The sequence below is a fragment of the Podarcis cretensis genome (assembly GCF_951804945.1).
Source record: "Podarcis cretensis genome assembly, chromosome: 4".
In the NCBI taxonomy this organism is placed as follows: Eukaryota; Metazoa; Chordata; class Lepidosauria; order Squamata; family Lacertidae; genus Podarcis; species Podarcis cretensis.
Window position 1 is genome coordinate 58,872,235 of NC_137173.1, and position 16,191 is coordinate 58,888,425.

General features: G+C 41.5%; 1 protein-coding gene across 4 annotated transcripts in view; it reads left to right on the top strand.

Moving 5' to 3' along the window:
• The window catches only part of NDP (norrin cystine knot growth factor NDP), a 28,257-nt gene extending 13,374 nt beyond the window's left edge, over window positions 1-14,883 (top strand). For 3 of the 4 annotated variants that reach the window (XM_079974597.1, XM_079974594.1, XM_079974595.1), the window contains 2 exons: window positions 6,463-6,820; window positions 13,991-14,883. In XM_079974597.1, the coding sequence (XP_079830723.1) occupies window positions 6,602-6,820; window positions 13,991-14,218 (447 nt within the window). In that variant the 5' untranslated portion in view covers window positions 6,463-6,601 and the 3' untranslated portion in view covers window positions 14,219-14,883. The remainder of the gene's footprint in view (window positions 1-6,462; window positions 6,821-13,990) is intronic. The other variant, XM_079974596.1, reaches the window with a different exon arrangement.
• Window positions 14,884-16,191: the final 1,308 nt, after the last annotated feature.

The following is a 16,191-nucleotide window of genomic DNA, read 5'->3' on the forward strand; positions in this document are numbered from 1 at the left end:
GATCACGTTAGTTCTGCTGCAGCCAGAGTTACTCTTGTCCTTTATGTCAGGCAGGATCTAGCCCCGAATGTTTAAATTTGGTATCCATACAAAACCGTGCTGGGTGGGGTGCAATTATTTCAGTTTGTTTGGAATTGTCTTTTATGTGGCTTCAGTTCTCTATTTTCACCTCTTTCCCTCTGAGTGGATCACAGCTGCTTTATGACTTCATCCGGCATTTTTAATTTGGACAACAATGCAGTTGCGAGGGTTTCAAATGCACTCGCATCACTGTCTGCCTGCCCAGTCATCAGCCGTGCACAAATGCTTAAATAAGGAAGCATGAAGAAGGGGGAGGGAAACAATCCCATTGCAGGGATATTTATTTACTGACAAAGGGCAAGACCTACTGGGCACTTCTTCTCTCCGTGCCACGTGGAAACAAAGGGGAGATGAGCCAAAGCACACTTTTTCTCTTGCTAAGTCCCTTTCACACTACTGTGCCAGAGAACGGTGGTTCTGTTTAAAGCAACATTAGGGTGGAGTGATGTTGAATGTTGCATTAAATGAGGGCTTGATAGATTGCATGGGAAAATGCAAGAGGAATTCATTGCCGTAATTTAAATTTTGGCGCTCGAGAGGGCATAGCACTTAGCAAATATCCAATATCAATATAATGGCACGAATATTAGCAGAAGAGAAAATACTCAGCGCCAACCCCTGATGTTCTTTATCTAGCAGTTTTTCAAGCACCCCCCCCCCCAATTTCCATCTGATGTTCTCTTTCAGGCATACATACGGAGCAGTGCCTAGCGCAGCCAAACCTTGCATGTGTTTCATATGAAAACTTTTCTCTAGTTTTTGGATATTTGGTAACAATGACTTAACCTCTTTTATGTGCTGATTAAGTTTCATTTTGCATGGAGGACTGCAATAAAAGTTATGGCTTCACAAAGAGGTGGTTAGAAAAATGGTTCCACGTGGTGGCAGCCTGCATCGGAATTGCCCCAAAGAGAACACAGGTCAGGGCTTGGTCAGAAAGCAAATTATGCTTTGCGCACTGGAGGCTCCAGATCAGATTCCTAGAAGGCAGAAGGTGGGGAACCTTTTCCAGCCTGGGGCCAAATTTCCTCTTGGTCAATCTTCTGTGGGCCACATGTCAATAGCAAGTGGGCAAGAGGCAGAAGTGTGTGGAGATGTGAGTCTTACCTTTGCACAGCAGGCTATATTCTGCCCATGCAAAAGTTAAAGGTTTCTGACTTTTGCCACACACCTCTTTTTCCTGCATCCAGGCCAACAAGAACCATTGTCACAATTCAATGACATACCGTCTTCCTGCCAGGCAAAGACAGTAAGCACCAGTAAGCACCAGCAACATGTGTCTGGAAGCTGGGAAAGCAAGGCTGCTCCATCTATGCTTCCACATGGACTTCATGTTCCTAGATCCCCTGGTTTACACCCATGTACACACACCCATCCTAAATCCACAGTTACCAGGAAGGAACATGGCCCTCAGACATGTTCCTGTGTCTGCCTAATTTCCCCTATAGCTAGTAGCACCAGCCCTCAGCTGCTGTTTTTATTTACTCATTCTGCTGGTGGTTTTATTATTGCATTATATTGCACCACAAGATGTGCTGGGAGGGAGTTGTTCTGAAAGGCAAGGTATAAATCAAACCAGGAAATAGCACTGATATAGCACTATTGTGTGTTCAAACCACTTCAGATACATTACCTTGTTGAACTCCTTACAATCACCCCGTTGTTGTAGATCTCCTCCCTGGCCACTGATATTGTATGTGTGAGAGAGAGTGTAGAGGCTAAGGGAGAGTATTGTTCTTAGGCCTACCTAGCGGTTTCATGGCAAAAGGAAGCAGAGTGCTTAGAGTGGCTCATGAAGAGAGTCTGCAAGAGGTCCATTTTCTTGTGGTTCTCCAGCAGGCACCATTCCATGCACACAGGTCACACCGGGATTAGCGTGAAGTGACTTGCTCCGAGCAGAGAGTCTGCCTCGTGCAGGGCTGCCATTTGCTTGCACAGCTAGCAGCTCCTTGAATTTTATGCCTATTATTAGATCTAAACCTGGCACCAGGTTGGCAGGCTTCGCAGCAAGAGCAACAAATCAATCAAGCAAACAAGCAGAAACTCTTCCAAATAAAACTCGTGCTCCGGAGATGGGAGGGCTGTGCTGGAAGCAAAATAGGAAGTTGCGTTGCCCCCAGGGCGTCTCGCCCACTACGGACCGTAACACGTTTAACTATTAAGTGTGTTTTACTCATTCGTCCTATATTCTGAAGTGAGTAGTCAGTTTTGTCCCCTATGGAGCCAAGCCCAAGCAGATGCTTGACAGTGTTTCTGTAGAATAAAGAAGGCATGTGTCCTACATGACAGAGGACAATTCACTATTTGAAGGGCCTTCCATCCTAAGCCCACTTTAAAGCTAAACAGGAAGGTAGAGAAGAGACCTTGAAGTTGCCTACTAGATAGCTAGGAAACTGAGAAGGTACAAAAGTCACCTGGTCATCATCTTCCTCACTATGGTGGGATGTATTGTGTGTTTCTATTTAAATTAATGTGATCATTTCTAAATGATCACCTACTCATCAAAATCAGCACACACACATTTCATGCACATCTGTGCCCCCGTTTTAAAATGTTGTGCGAGTGGCCCTCCTACTGTAGGACATTGAGCTTTCTATCTTCCTCTGGTGCTACGATATGGCAGCCTGCATATGCAGAGAACTATTGAGCGGTTTCCATAGGATTGTGGTATAGCCTCACCTGCAACTGTTGCACAGGGCACACCCTAAAAAGTATGGTAGTTCATGCTAAGCATAAGCCTAGAAGAATCCACCAGCTTGTTCTTCCCCACATACCCAGCTGACCTGGGAAACTGAGGTAGAGCTTTGGCCTGGGTGAGCAGCCAGATGCTTGGCATAAAAACCGCCCAGCAGCACAGCGGCATGTCTAGTGAAGTGGCAGCTTATCAGAGGGGGTGGGGAAGGTTATGGCAGGCCTCCATGGGAGCTGCTCACCCTGTTCTTGCAGGGCCCGCAATTGTAATTTCCACTTTCCCACCACATTTCTTGTAAATGTATGTAATCATCTTTATTGCAGTTTCTGTAATTTTGGCCTCTTTTTCATAGCAGCTTATTTGGAGCTAGTACTTCAAGGACCACCACAGAGTTGAAAGGAGGCTCTGTAAGATTCTCTGCTCAACCCTGCAGCCTCCTCCATCAGCCCATGCAGTCGCTGGCTTTTCTAAGTGCCACTATGCAAGTCAACCCTGCCCAGTTCACCACCAAGTAGTGTTGGGTAGGGATGGGAGATGGGAGTAATTTGATTCCGTTCACCTCTAAAGGTGAAGTTTTCTAATCTGACACTTCCAGAACGAAAAGAACTGAGCTGTCCTTCAAAATTTGCATTTATCTGAATTTTGCAATGCCACTCTTCTTCCAAGTACAGTGTTACCTTGGTTTACAAACACTTTGGGTTACAAACTTTCCCCAGAATGACAACAGAAATTGCATGCCAGCAGTGCGGCAGCAGTGGGAGGCCCCATTAGCGAAAGCATGCCTCAGGTTAAGAACGAACCTCCGGAACGAATTAAGTTCGTAACCCGAGGCACCACTGTAATGTAATGCCTAGAGGAAGATAAAATGTACATATAAATGCATATATTGGTGAGAATAGCATGCAAAAATAAATTATGTTAGCGGAGATTGTTTTATAAGTGTTTGTTAGACAAAGGTGCATGTGTTAGGAGAAATTCTTGCAAAGACGTTGATGAATTTTCACAAGGCCTTTTTTTTTTTGGCAAACTGATTTGGAAATGTGAAGAAACAGGAGAGAGAGAGAGAGAAACTGAAAAAAAAATTGACAGATTTCCCCCTGATGGTAGAGAGGAGTCTGGGGGTGGATGTGCCACCACATGGCTCAGAAGTCCATTGGAGAGAGCAGGTCTTGGGAAAGTAGGTCTTGGGAAAGACATGGAGAAGCCTGTTCTCAAGCTAAACTAAACACGGTCTATTGCCATAGAGTTTGCCCCTGCAGGCAGGTATTTCCATTCACAAATCGTGTTTGAGTAAGTGAACCAGATTGAGAATATGGTGGGGAGGGAGGCTGGATCCAGCCTGCAGACTGTGGGTAATTACCTGGGGTTACGTCCTTTAGCTAGCCTGCCAACAAGAGGCATGTCACTGTTCAAATTGCCTACCTGGAGCAAGGAAAGATGGGGAAACAGCTAGTGGTTGGAACAGGGGAGCAGCCTTCTATGTCCTTCAGTAGGAATTCAATGGCCAGCCCAGTCCTACCATTGGGCAAGGTGAGGAAGCCTCCACATGCAGCTGTTTTGGGGTTATGAAAGAGCAGCAAATGGCTTTTTAATTCATGATTTCTGTGTTCTGAATTTATGATTCTTTCATTTTTGGTTACTGTACTCTACATTTATGATTCTTAAAATTTATGGTTATTGTATTTTAAATTTATGATCCTTTAATTTAGGGTTATTTAATTTAATTTATGTGTTTTGTACTTAACGGCTATTATTTCATTTCATTTCTGTTTATTGTATTTTGACAGCTAAGGGAGGGGAGAGGGAGAGGTGCTTGTGAGGTTTTCTGCGCCAGATGCCAAAATAACTTGGCTGCCTTTGGCCTTTATGCACCTAGACATGTGGGAAGCAGCAAAATGTCTTTGGCCAGGCCTGCTCACTGATTAACATTATTTCTTCTTCTCATATTGGTTGGTTGGACTTGACTGACATATCTTATATGCTTCTTGAAAATGAAGTTGTTGGTTTATTGGTGGGGCTGAAGTTGCAAGATCTGCAGCTGTTGCTATTTTATCAGGCGGCTCATCTATATATTTCACCTCTGTCAGCCTGTCTCTGTGTACCAGTTGCTGGGAATTGCAGGTGGACAGAGTGCTCTGGCACTTATGTCCTGCTTGTGTGCTTCCCACAGACATCAGGTTGGTTGGACTAGATGAGCTATTGGCCTGCTCCAGCAAGGGTCTTCTTATGTACATATTAGAGAAATGATATAAAACATTTCTTGGTGAATAAAGAGAAAGTACAACAGGACATCTATTCTTCCAGTGTCAAGAGCTTCAGATTTTCAGTTATCTCGAGCAGGAATATCAGGAGGTTTTAAAGAATATATGTTTCTAGCCCTCATCATTTTATGAAATGCCACCACTGATACTTCATGTCAGGGGTGGGAAACCTGGGGGCCAAATGCAGCCCTTCACATCTCTCTCTGATCCTCACATGATATCCCCCATTGAATCTGCTTGGTGCACTCCTTGAGAGCTTCTGGAATGTGTTTTTGAACTGTGATAATGCCGCTTACATGCCTGGGTAGATAGAGGATGGAGAGATGGAGAGACGTGTGTAGAAATCTCTGGCATCCATACTGCTGGAATGTAGCCTACTGTGCAAAATCAGAATCTCGTCCGTTGCCAGTAAATTTGGCCCTCAGGCTGATAAAGGTCCCCAACCTTTGGTGCACTATGTGATTCGATCCTAGTGTGACTTAAAGCAAATACATGTGGCTTTGGGGGTTATTTGCTGGAGCTTCTTGGGATTTATTTATTTTGGCTTAATGCAAGTAAATAAACATTTCCATACAGGTGAACAAATTTAATATAGTCAAGTAGTGGCTCCCATCTCTTTCTTCGAGATGGAAAAACCTGACTCTTATAATGTGCCCTCCGTATGGTCACAGAACCTCCTATTAGTAAAATCTTATTCAGATTTGTTTTAGATCAGGATTTGTGAAACATGGGTGCCCTCCTACTGCCGAAGGCAAGCACTTTCTTCCCTAGCTCCAGAGACTCACCCTCAAACTCATGCCGTGTGTGTGCTCATGCACCCTTTGTGGATGTGTAGGTAAGATCTCTTTGCTAGCAGCAAGCACAGTTATTTTCACATATGTTCCATACATCTCAGCCCATTTCAGTGGACACAGCTGTGTGCAGAGCACAAAAAAGCAAGTCTATCGTTGGGGCAATCACTGATTAGAATGGCTGAACAGATCACTGGAGAGAGGGATGAGCCCAGTGAATTAATTTTCGTTTCTGCTTTGAGCCAACATTTCCATCTTTAATGTAACTCTCTTTAATCCTCTGGAACACACCTTTCAATTTTTCATGCGAATCCTCAGGCCTTTTAATGTTCAGAAATCCTCAGGTGCCTTGCTAAATAATTGACACTGAACGGAACCGACTGGAGACTTCATTGCATAAAAACATTTTCTGCAATATTAAATGTCCTTATTATTAAAACATTGATAGAAGAGGCTTTCAGCCTTGCGAGGCTTTGACCTCTTCTTCCACCACACCTACAATAGGATGATGTTTGCTCAGTAAGTTTTTCTTGGCCGAGACGGGTCTTTTGAGCTTTATTATTATTTATGCCTAGTTCACTCTAGAGGCCATTTTGTTGTTTTTCCAGGATCTTAATTTATTTATTCTCTATCCCAGCAGCCATGCAGGAGATGTTCTGATGGAGTATACCCCCCTAAATGCCTAACTCAAAACCAGCAATGACAAGCCAGAGACTTAGCACAGAGCTCTCATTTTCCTCGAAAGGGACTGGGCCTCAGTCTTTAGAGTGCTTCTGATGCTCTGCCTCCCTCTACTGTATTTCCCGAGAAGTTCTCCAACGATGGGAAATCATGTATTAGCCGCTTCCATTTCCATGCTGTCCCTTCTGGCAATAATGGGAGACACAGACAGTAAAACAGACAGTACTTTCATGATCGATTCAGACCCAGACCGTTGCATGAGGCACCATTATGTGGATTCCATCAGCCACCCTTTGTACAAGTGCAGTTCAAAGGTAAGTGCTATCTTAAACTTCTCAACCTTTCTTACATGCGAGCACCAAAAAACCCCAACAACATAAGGGAGGACAATGTGCTGTGTGCACGTGTAGTATTTGAAGCACACAGAAGCCGATTTTCCACAGTGCAGTTTTGCACATGCTGATTCGCAATTGTACACAGCTATGTGTGATGACATCATCTAAAGTGGCATCTACTATTCATGTTGTCTGTGCAATGGTGTTATCTACTCCCCTCCCCTCAAACAGTGTGTGTGTGTGTGTGAGAGAGAGAGAGAGAGAGAGAGCGAGAGAGAGAGAGAGAGAGTAGTTGAAAGAGAGGGGTTGGAAACTGGTGTGTTGAAATATTATTTTTATTATTTATTATGCATTAAGTTTATACACTGCCCTTCATCCAAAGATCTCAGGATGGCTCACAAGATACAAATACAGGATAAAAGCACAAAATGAATAGTTCAACCTCAGGGCCAGGTCTACCATTAGGCAGAGTGAGGCAGCCAACTCAAGCAGCCGGTTTGGGAAGTCATGAAACAGCAGCAAATTTATTATTGTTACATTTTTTACTGCCAAGGAGGAAGGAAGGCATTTGTAGGAAGTTCTGCCTCAGGTGCTAAAGTAACTTGGCTGACTTTGTGTTCTGTGAATTTTGACTTGTGGGTAAAGGGGAAGGCACTATTTGCTTCTCCACGTCAGGCGGCAAAATGTCTTGAGCTGCCCTGGTAAACCTGTCTTTATATTCCTAAACTTTGTTTAAAAAATCATATTAAATCCTGCTACTGTTTCTCAAACTTGGGTCTCCAGCTATTGTTGGAGTGCAACTCCCACCATCCCTAGTTAAGAGCTTAGTGGGCATAGGACTGTAGCCGCAGTGAACTTCTCCAGCCATGACTGGTTGCATTTGAATTAAGGGAAATATGACAGCTAATCCTTTGCAAAATAACTGAATTAATAAAGCTGATACCTCCAAATATCACAGACTGAAAATCAGATGGACATCCAGAAAACTGATGGTGTAATTTGCCCTTTCCCAACCTATTGCCCTTCAGGTGGTCCTGTCATGCCCACCCAGCATCTAGAATGATGGGAGGTGGGTCAAACATCATCATGAGTGCCATTGCTTTCCCATGCCTGCCTAGTGTAACTGATCACTCATGCAAAGAACACTTATTCTGAAGGAGAAGCAGAGGAGATGGTGTCAGTACAAATATGTGTTTGTGAAGTTCCAAGGAGATTCTTAAGAAGTCCGACTTTTATTTTTATTTTTAAACGAAAAGGGCTGATTCCAGGACAGATCATAGAGATTTTCGCTTCTGGAGTGAAATATTGAAAAGATGCCTCCCACAAGGGGCTGAGCTGTCTTTTTTTTACTTCCCACCCTTTGCACTGCAGACCTATGTGCCATATCTCAAAGTCTCCTCAGTTTCAAAAGCAATTTGCCACGAGGCCTGAACTGCTGTTCAGTGTTTGAAAGTAGTCACGCTGTTCTTTGGAGGCAGGAAAACCATCACTCTTTCTGGAAACTTGTCTGAAGTAACTGCCCCATGACGATGCCAGTTCTGTCTGATTCATGTGGTATAATTTTTGATACACCTGCTTGAAGAAATTTATGAATTGGCCAATTGCAAATCTAGTCAGCTCAACTTCCCTTGAGTGAGGTGGCAATTTTTCCAACCACTCCAGTCACAGAAATTGTTGCTGACATATTTTTGATCTGTCAGTTCATATATATTAAGTTTCTCCACATGAGCACATTCCTAGAGAAGGCATGGACTGCCTGCAGGGACACAAAATAGATTATGTGAATTGGCACTCAGCCTTTATGGCTGCAGAGTTGCGTTAGAAAATGTGACAGCAAGAAATGCTCTGAAAGGTACATTTATAAATTGAAAAATATACCATTTAAAAATTCTAACATGTTCACTCAGAAATGTACCAGAGTACAAGCAAGCAAATACGTACCGCTAAAATAGGGAAATTAGCCACACTCATCCGGATTATATTTCCTTGTGTGCTGATTGAGTTGCTGCATTCACTGAAAAGACACAATGTAGGCTGGGGAGATTGTTTTGTATTGTGTGGAAATTTTCCTGACTCAGCTCAGTGTTCAGGACTGTCATCGTCATTCAGGTTGTTTTAAAGTACTTCATCTAGTCATTCCCTTCTCAGCCAGACAACTTCATTTGTTACAGACTTCCTGATATGTTTCATATTGTGAATGAATTAAGGGGAAAGTGTGACTGACTGTGTAGACAGCCTCTCCTTCAAGGTGGTGGTGCTACCATCATATTTTAAAGCAGAACTTCCATAATGAGTGGAAAGACCAGAGATTTCCTCATCACCATCAGAAACTTCTGTAGCCCCCTATGATTTTTAGTTTCTGTGAATTATTAGCAAGAAGAAGAAGACCTCAAGAAGAATTTTCAAAAATAAAAATTTATAGAATATGAAAATGTCCCTAGAAAATTGCATTTCAGTAGGGCACAAGAATACAATTTCCCTCTTACAATATTCATATTATTCATATTATTACAGGAAAACTTGAGGAAGGTTTTTTACCAAACTGTTTCAGGCATTTTTAAAAGACATTTTACTATTCAATACATTTCAATTTTTCAATACAATTTGAGTCCTTGGCCCCCTTTTGGTCTCCTTCTGTTTGGTGATGCCCCCTTTACCTATTTTTATGAATTGCTAATATTAGTATATATTTCATATATTCAAGACAATATACCCCAAAATAAAAATCAGTGTATTTTTTTGTAGTTACCTTGTAGACCTCATCACAATGAGACAAAAAGCTGCTATTGAGAAATAATCTCATGTGGATTGAAAGTAGGGCAGTGGGGTGGAATGGCCCTTCTGTAATTGGGGATGGGCCATAGCTCAGTGGTAGAACATCAGCTTTGCATACAGAAGGTCCCAAGTTAAATCCCTGATAGCTTCAATTCAGGGTTGGAGAAGACCCTGGTCTGAAACCCTGCAGAGTCACTGCCAGTCATTGTAGACACCACTGAACTAGGTGAACCAATGTCTGATTCGGTATAACACAGCTTCTTATATTCTTAATTACATTCAGTTGGTAGCAAAATTGAGGTAAAAACCCCCAGGACCAGATGGTTTTACAGCAAGGTATTATAAAGAAATGGTCCTTGAGGTTTTTTTGGATTCAATAAGGAAAAACGAAAGCATAAAGGGGGTGACAGTAGGCCAAAACCAATATAAAGTTAATGCCTTTGCTGACGACTTAGTTTTGATGGTGGAAGAACCGATGGGGACTGCAGCTGAGATACTGGAGGAAATTGAAAAATTTGGAGAGGTGGCAGGTTTTATAATAAACAGGAAGAAAACCAAAATTATAGCCAAAAATATGGAAAAAACAATGATGGAAGTATTGCAACAACAAACGGGTATTGAAATTGCTAAAAAGGTGAAATATTTGGGAATATGGTTAACTCCAAAAAATATTGATCTGTTCCAAAACAACTACGTCCCGGTGTGGAAGGGAATTAAGAAGGACCTGGAGGTATGGAGAAGACTAAAACTATCCCTCTGGGGTAGAATCTCAATGATCAAGATGTCAGTGCTACCAAAGATGTTATTTCTATTTCAGATGATACCAATATTAAAAGGAGCGGCGATCTTTAAAGATTGGCAAAGGATGATCTCAAGATATGTCTGGCAGGGCAAAAAGCCGAGAATTAAATATAAATTATTAACAGATGCAAAAGAAAGAGGAGGCTTTGCCCTGCCAGATTTGAAGTTATATTATGAAGCATCATGTCTTTTCTGGTTAAAAGAGTGGATTAAACTTAAAAATACAAAGCTCCTGGATTTGGAAGGATTTGATAACAGATTTGGATGGCACGCGCACCTTTGGAAAGAAAAGAAAAAGGGTTATAAATCATTTGAAAATCATATCTTCCGGAGATCGTTATTGGAAGTTTGGGACAGATACAAAAATATATTAGAAATGGGGGTCCCACATTGGTTATCCCCATTAGAGGTTATAGGTGTCAAAAAAATTAATATGAGAAGTGATTGGATTACCTATGGAGATTTGGTGGTGAAGGAAGGGGGGAAGTGGAGATTAAAACCATACGAACAAGTAAGAGAACATGTTTATGATTGGTTGCACTACTATCAAATAAGTGAAATGTTTAAAAAGGATGTGAAAGAAAAAGGGTACAAAGAAAAAGATTCAACATTTCAAACAGAAATTGTCAATAATGATTGTAAGATAATTTCCAAAATGTATAAAATTCTGTTGGAATGGCATACAATGGATGAGGAAGTAAAAGTGGTCATGATTCAATGGGCCAAAGATTTAGGATATAACATAGAAATGGATGATTGGCAAAGAATATGGAATGAAAACCTGAAGTTTACAGCATGTGTCACATTGAAAGAAAATGTTATGAAGATGGTATATAGGTGGTATATGACACCAGTAAAATTAGCAAAAATGTACAAAACTTGTAACAAATGCTGGAGATGTAAGGAGAAAGAAGGTACATTCATGCATATGTGGTGGGATTGTAAGAAAGTAAGGGGGTTCTGGGAGATGATATATAATGAACTAAAGAAAATGCTAAAATATAGCTTTGTTAAGAAACCAGAAACCTTTTTGTTGGGAATAACAAGAATGGACATAAATAGGAGAGACTGTAAACTTTTTCAGTATGCAATCACCGCAGCAAGAACACTGTTGGCCCAAAAATGGAAACAAGAAGAAGTACCGACTTTGGAAGAATGGAGGACAAAATTAACAGACTATGCAGAACTGGATAAATTAACTGGGAAAATCAGATTCCAAAAGGATTACAGGTTTTTTGAGGACTGGGGAAAATTTACGGAGTATTTGAAAACTGTATGTGAGGACTGTACAACGCTAGTGTGCTTTAAAGAAGCTTTGTGAAAATACAAGGAATATTGTTAGAAAGCAAATAAGGTCAGAAATATAGTATTTAATGGCAATATTAAAATTAAGGAATGTGAAGATAGGATTTGAAATACGAATGATTGTCAGAGAAGTTGAGGGAGGTCCAATAAGCTAAAATATGTGATGTGTAAATTGATATGACTGGAGTTTTTCATGGAAAATTTTTTACTAAAAAATTTATAAAAAAAAAATGAGGTAAAAACACACCACTTGCCTTTCTTAAGGGATATGAAATTCATTTGTGTCCACTCACGTCCTCCTTCCATGACAGCTTCAGATCCAGTTTTCTTTTGATCCAAATGTAGTAGATGTGGTTTACATATGGTTTCAAGTGATTTTTGGCCAACCTTTCCTTTTTCATTTAGAAACATGAGGAAATGCCAAAAAAGGTGTTTTTGCTTGGAATATTGTGCTTGGAGAAACTCGCTGTGGCTTAATAGCAGCTGTTGAGTTTTCTGCTGTGTTCTGCTCCATGGAAGTGGGGAAGAGAGGCAGCGCCATCGATTGTAGCTCCAACACCTGCTGCTGTTGCTGACCATTTGCCCTTCTTTTCTCTGCGAAAACCAGCTCAAAAATCCATACAGAGATTTGTCCCCATTATTGCCTGTTAAAAATGAACTTGCCTTCTCTGTTCAGCCTTTGAAAAAAAAGCAAATGACTGATACCAGCCTTATATTATACTATATATAGGATAATATAGACTAAACATATAAAAATACATAAGATGCATAAAAGAAAACTGCAAAGCATAATATACTGTAAATCCTTCATAGAAGATTATGTCAACTGCAAATTGAAAACAACAATTCAGCTGGAGAAGGCCTGAGTAGAAAGAGCAGTAGAAAGAACAGCGCTTAAAGCATGGGTAGGCAAACAAAGGCCCGGCGGCTGGATCCGGCCCAATTGCCTTCTCAATACAGCCCGCGGACAGTCTGGGAATCAGCGTGTTCTTACATGAGTAGAATGTGTCCTTTTATTTAAAATGCATCTCTGGGTTATCTGTGGGGCATAGGAATTCGTTCATTCCCCCCCCTCCAAAATATAGTCCGGCCCCCCACAAGGTCTGAGGGACAGTGGACCGGCCCCCTGCTGAAAAAGTTTGCTGACCCCTGATCTAAAGCAACACCTGTGCAACTGCAATGAAGGCCCTCTTGGTGATACCTACATACTGAATATGTGACACCTCCAACAAGGGCTCACCAGCTGAGCCCAGGGGCCAGACAGGAATATAGGGCAAGTGGTCTCTAAAAGCCTTACATACAATCAGTAAGGGATTTCCAGAAGGATAGCAGTGTTAGACTATTGCAGAGAAATCAGCAAAGTCTTGTTTCACCTAAAGACTGAGAAGTTTCTTATGGCATAAGCTTTGCTTGACAAAAGTCTACTTGCATTGTGTGTCACTGTGTGCCACAAGACTCCTTTATATTATTATTAAATCTGGAAGATATCATCTGTGTCTGGGGAAATATGGTCCATAAAAACAAGAGAGAGGAATGAATGCCAATCGGTATTTAATTCTATAACAGTAGCAAGCCTAGAGTTGAGAGAAAATTCTCCATGCTATTCGTGGGCAGTGGATAGGGTGAGGCATTTCATTACCCATGAATAGAGCAGAGAATTTTGGGAGAGAATCCCAGAGGGAAGAATAAATTCTGTAACAGCATCTTGGGGCAGAGCTCACCATCAGCAATGGCAAGAGCATGGCTTCTTCTTCTCCGTTTGCTAAGAATGTTTTAATTAGACTGCTGTCATATCTATAATATTATTGCACACATACATGCCTCTGCCTCAGAAGCACTACAGTAGATTCCTTTTTCTGCTTAAGTGCATTAGAGGAATAGACAGGAAACAACTGGACTAGGAAAAGAACTGGGGTCCAAACTGGCCATTTCCAGGTGGCCACGAGTGCTAGGTCACATGACTGGGTTTGCAACACTTCATATCTTACCCCTTCTGATCCATAATCAAAGCATTCTATATTTTAAAAAAACCCAAATATGCTGAAACAATGTATACAAAATGTAGCTGATGTGATAGAAAACTTAGGCCCAGAGTATATATACCCATAATTAAATTATTAACACAATGCAGTGAGGCCTAAATGGGTTGTGAAGGGGGTTGTTTAACAGGAAGCAGGTAGTTATGAACAATACAATTTCTGCCGGCATCACAAATTTGCACTGCTCTGGGGCTCCGTTCCTTGATTCCTTTGTCTCCTTCCTTTGCAGATGGTGCTGCTAGCTCGTTGTGAAGGACGTTGCACTCAGACATCACGCTCCGAACCAATGGTGTCCTTCAGTACGGTCCTGAAACAGCCCTTCCGCTCTACGTGCCATTGCTGCCAGCCACAGACTTCCAAGCTGAAAGCCATGAGGTTGCGCTGCTCAGGTGGCATGAGGCTCACGGCCACCTACCGTTACATCCTCTCGTGCCACTGTGAGGAGTGCAACTCCTAGGAGCAAACCTTCTGCAGCAGAAAGAGCGGGAGAAACACATGGTCTGCAGCAGAATTCTCAGAAGCACCAGCAGCCAAGGCTCACCTTTTTGCCAACTTGGTATTACAGGTCTCACACAACCAAGGCCAGTTAAGCATGGATTTAATTTTCAGAGCTGCAGAAAGCAAATCACGATGTTGCTTGGGAATGTGCCAAATCACGAACAGACATCAGAATGTATATCTATGCTGAAGGGAAAAAACCCTCTTGTGGTGGTGGAGGACTGGTTTTTAGAAACCTATTTTTCTTGGGAAAATACTTTGGGTAGTTTTTCTGGTTCAGTATTTCTTTAAATCCTGAATAAGGGCCCGTGAGAAATTATGACTCTTCATTTTGAGCGCCCTGCCAGTAAAAGTAAAAAGAACGAAAGACATTATAGAATATGTACATTGGATGCTATTATGTGGGAAATGTTTTATTTTAGAAGAAGAGAAAAGACTCCGTCCCTGTATGCAGAAGCCTATTGTATCTTTTAAATATGCCCATTAGTTTATATTGGCCTTGGAAATGGACTGTATTGATGGTAAAAGTTATATTTTATCTGGTCTGGCAGCCAAGTGCTGGACAATTTATTGTGGTTTAGGTGCAGTTACAAAATAAATAACAGAAAATTTATTGAACAACAAGTGCAGCTCCTCCAGTGTTGGGAAGTGGTGTTTACGATCAGGGACTGAAGCTTTGAAAATAGTTGTTTTCAATTGGGCCTCTTTGCTACTGTTTTAACTTCTATGCAGGGTCCAGAGCTTTCTAAATAGTAATAGCTAGTCTTGTTTTCCTTCACAATAGGCACAAGTTTAAATGAAGGGTTCTCTTGTTGGTGAAGACATGGTTTTTCATTACTTGGTAAGTGCATCATTGACTGATTACTTACATGGGTGAAATGGTGTCACCCATGTCATGCCCCTTGATACAACTTTGAGCACCGTACTATGTAGTGGGGCTGTATACACTCTTCTGCCCAACCCCCCCCCAAACCCCTAACCATTGTGGCATTTGTAATCAACAGCTTCCCTTCATTAAATACAAAGCAATGACACCAGAGTCTTACTTTAAGTCATGCATTTTTCCATTTTCCAATGGATATAAATTTATGTTTCCAAGATGAAGTTACAGTTGCACAGGATAGGATTATACGCAGAAATACATTAGAGTCTGAATTAGTCTAAAGGTTTATGAATTACTTCTTGTTGAAAGTTTAGGAGCCGGCGAAGCCATTGCAGTTACAGCTTTCTATGCCTAGCTTTCTGTGGTTAATATAAGTCCTGCCTTGGATGGCAATGTATTCTTCAGAACAATCAACCAGTTTTAGAAACTCTTTTCCTCGGCAGAAACCCAAATAGATCTACCATATGAGGAAATAATGTTTGCCCTGAATTCTTTGACTTCCAACCCAATCCCCCAATCACTTGTATTAAAGATCTAAGAGCTGCAGCCATGCTAATTTAGTTGGAGCAGTTTTACTGCACCACTCTAAATATGAGAAAAGAGTAAAGTTGGGGGCCAGAAGTGAGCAGGCAAGCAGCCCATCTGTTCTATGTCATCTAATCTGTCTGGAATAATTGCCATATATAGCAACCAGGATTTTGACAATTACATCACAGAGATTCCATTAAACACACTGAAGGAGTCCCCAGTGTCTCTTGGGGAATGGTTGCCTGGCTAATGAAAACAACAAATGAAATGGCCCGTGGAGTTTGTAGCCAAACAGCTTTATGACCTACATGCCCATAATTGTGATCATCCAGGGAACGCCACAGCTCTTTGTTATTGGCTTTCCATCAATAAGCTAAAGAAAATGGAGATTAGTGGCAGGTGTGAGCTGTTTTGTGCAGCTAAATTCATAGACAGGATATCATTCATGACAGAAACGTGAAGAACATGAGGTCATCATAGATAGATATACATTGCTTCATCTTGACTGATATTTCTTTCAC